The 2,838-nt window shown below is 42.8% G+C and overlaps 1 protein-coding gene across 1 annotated transcript; it reads right to left on the reverse strand.

The window, feature by feature from the left end:
• Positions 1-208: 208 nt before the first annotated feature.
• LOC120029510 (oligodendrocyte transcription factor 3-like) lies at positions 209-955 on the reverse strand. Its single transcript, XM_038974765.1, has one exon. It carries the CDS (start codon positions 953-955, stop codon positions 209-211), a length of 747 nt encoding a protein of 248 aa, XP_038830693.1.
• Between the last annotated feature and the right edge of the window lie 1,883 nt (positions 956-2,838).

The following is a 2,838-nucleotide window of genomic DNA, read 5'->3' on the forward strand; positions in this document are numbered from 1 at the left end:
CTGGTGACACCAAATAACCGGCCAAAGTTTTACCATGAAAAAAGTATTTTCACGGGATCTTTGTTACAGGGAGGATATTTAGGGTATCTCATACGCAAAAACAAATAAACAGACAAAAGATAAACAGACATGCATTGAGGTCAATTCTTCATGTCCAATTCACAATTTACTGTACACGTTGACACCATTCTGTATCGGATGTCCCAAATTACTTCATCACGTCCTTGTTTTCACTTGTAAGTCTCGTCAGTCCCGCTGAACTGATAGGAATATGAGGGGGTGGAGGTACTTGACATATGGGGCACGGGCAAGGTAAACCTGACCAGTGCTGGAAACCGCTGCCGAGTTGAAGCGGGGGTGCAGGGGCACTCTTCATTAGGGAATGAGGTGCTCGGATGGAGGTTAGTCCCGGTAAAGTGGTGGTGAGGGTGGAGGATGTGGACGAGGACAGCGCGCTCCCGAGCAGCGGATGCACCTGATGCGCTGGGTTGCCAGAGTGCCCGCTCACTGTCCCGCAGTGGAACGTAGAATGATGTCCACCGTAGATTTCTCCAACCAGCCTTTTCATCTCGTCCAGTGAGCTGTTGAGCATCAGGATGTAGTTTCTGGCGAGCAGGAGAGTGGCAATTTTCGACAGCTTTCTCACGGACGGACCGTGTGCATAAGGCATGACTTCCCGGAGGCCGTCCATCGCCAGGTTCAAGTCATGCATCCTCTTGCGCTCCCGTCCGTTGATTTTCAGCCTCAGATGCTGAACCTCTTGCTCGGTCACTTGCTTCTTGAGTTTGTACTTGCTCCCGCCAGGTGACTTTTCCCCGTGCCTGGAAAGGTGCTCGCTCGTCATCTTCTGGAGGAGTTCGTTCTGCGTCGATGACACTGAATTGAGGTGGTCTCTGAGATACATCCCATCCATGTCTGGTGAGGAAGATCTGCTCGAGCTGGAGTCAGAATGCATTTTATTAGCTCGGTTTGGGTAGGAGGTCGCTGCTTTCCTCTCTATCTCTGCCCTGTTTTTAAGTCACACTCGATCACCTGATTCTGTCGTTTGAGTTCCGTCCTCTTTTTGGGAAGGAGGTGTAGGTAACAACGAAGGAGTCGACACAGTGGGCTTGTTGGCCGGATAGCTGCGAGTAATCTTATCTCGCGGGTGCACCTCTTGCTCTGTGGTGAGGTAAAAGAGCGCTCGGAGTATTTATAGTGCTGCTTGAGAGAAGGGAAACAAAAGGAGCCCTCCTATTCATTTCATAATGGTCTTGTTAGGATGACGTCCCCATTATTATACAGGGCGGTGTCCTTTGACTGTCCCATTGACCAAAGGGACATCTATTCCTATTCATTGTAATGCCACCGTGGGGGGAACACTTCAGTCCTGGATCATCTGAAACCAAGACAACTTAAAAACTCTCTGCGGCTCTCTAGAAATAATAACGGGTTAGTTTGAAAGTATTGTTTGATCAGCTTCACTTTGTTTGTAATGCATTTAAAAAAACGTTTTTATTAAAACTGTGTAGCACTCAAAATCTGTAAAACTTGACATGTGGTGGAGCCTGGTCATGCATCGTGTTTTATTGATTGTGTGTTTGGGATCGACTACTATATTCTCTAAATCGCTAGAAAATATGTGAATTTGCAGTATGCACAATCTAACTTTGTCGTGCTGTCGAGAGAGAATGAATAACATTGATGAGTTTCGCTGCGGTTTAGGATAGACTGTCAATGACGGACGCACACCCGGACGTGATTTTTGCTCACGAGCAACATAATATGATATATTCCCTAATACCACATTAATAGCCTGATAAGCAAATCGATTCTAAGTCTATTCAGCCTCATGACGTTTCAGTAATTAGCAGCTAACAAGGGGACTTCGCGAAAACGGATAAGATATTGATTTAGAATTTGATAAAAGCAAATAAGGTAGCCTATCTCACACGTTCCCGGTACATAAATTAGACTAATTCATGACATGCTATCATTATAACGTGCTATAATATGTACTTTATTTGTTCATGAATTCATTTTCAGATCCTGTATGAAAATGCATCCGTTTGACCTGATTTGACAAATCTCTCACTATTCTCAGCCATGCAGGAATCCGCATAACATTGCTTATATGTTATCTGACTCTCATGGTTGTATTTGTTATAAGTGAAGTGACCTTCCACCTTAGGTAAACACCTGCCATAACATGACATTTAGATTGGAAATTAATTTATTATATCATCACAATTATAGGCCATGTATGACAGCCAAAAAATAGTTATCCCCATCAGAGGCCAAGCTGGAAATGGAATGGGCCAGGACGCTTGATGCACAACTGCAACAGAGTAGGTAGGCTACTCAACTTCCAATCAAAAACGACATGTGGTTTTCATTTAGTTATACAAATGATTCACACAAATATGCTGTGTCATTGCTTATTAAATATAAGATTTAGTATTATGTTGAAAATATTTTTTAATTGATTATGACAACAACCACAACAACAACTATTATTATTATTATGTCTATATTAACAACAATGTTATGTCATTAGCCTGTTGTAACTGTTGTAATTCTTGTTGCTACATAAGGTGTGTAAAAATACAGACGTAATAGGCCTACCTTTTTACCCCTACAAATCTCATTAAGTGCCTTACTAAATTTGGGGGTAAAATGCGTCCACCTCCAGAATGGAAACCAAAGTTAGGCTTGAAGATGAATTGCTCAAATGTAGCAACGTAACCCGGTTTTCCTAAGGTGGTTGGTTTTAGTAGGCCTATACTCTATGCCTGCATAGCCTAATGATATTACATTAGGCCTAAATATATTGCTCATGTGGTACATGTGGTAGGCCTT

The sequence above is a fragment of the Salvelinus namaycush genome, chromosome 35, assembly GCF_016432855.1.
Source record: "Salvelinus namaycush isolate Seneca chromosome 35, SaNama_1.0, whole genome shotgun sequence".
NCBI classification, from domain to species: Eukaryota; Metazoa; Chordata; class Actinopteri; order Salmoniformes; family Salmonidae; genus Salvelinus; species Salvelinus namaycush.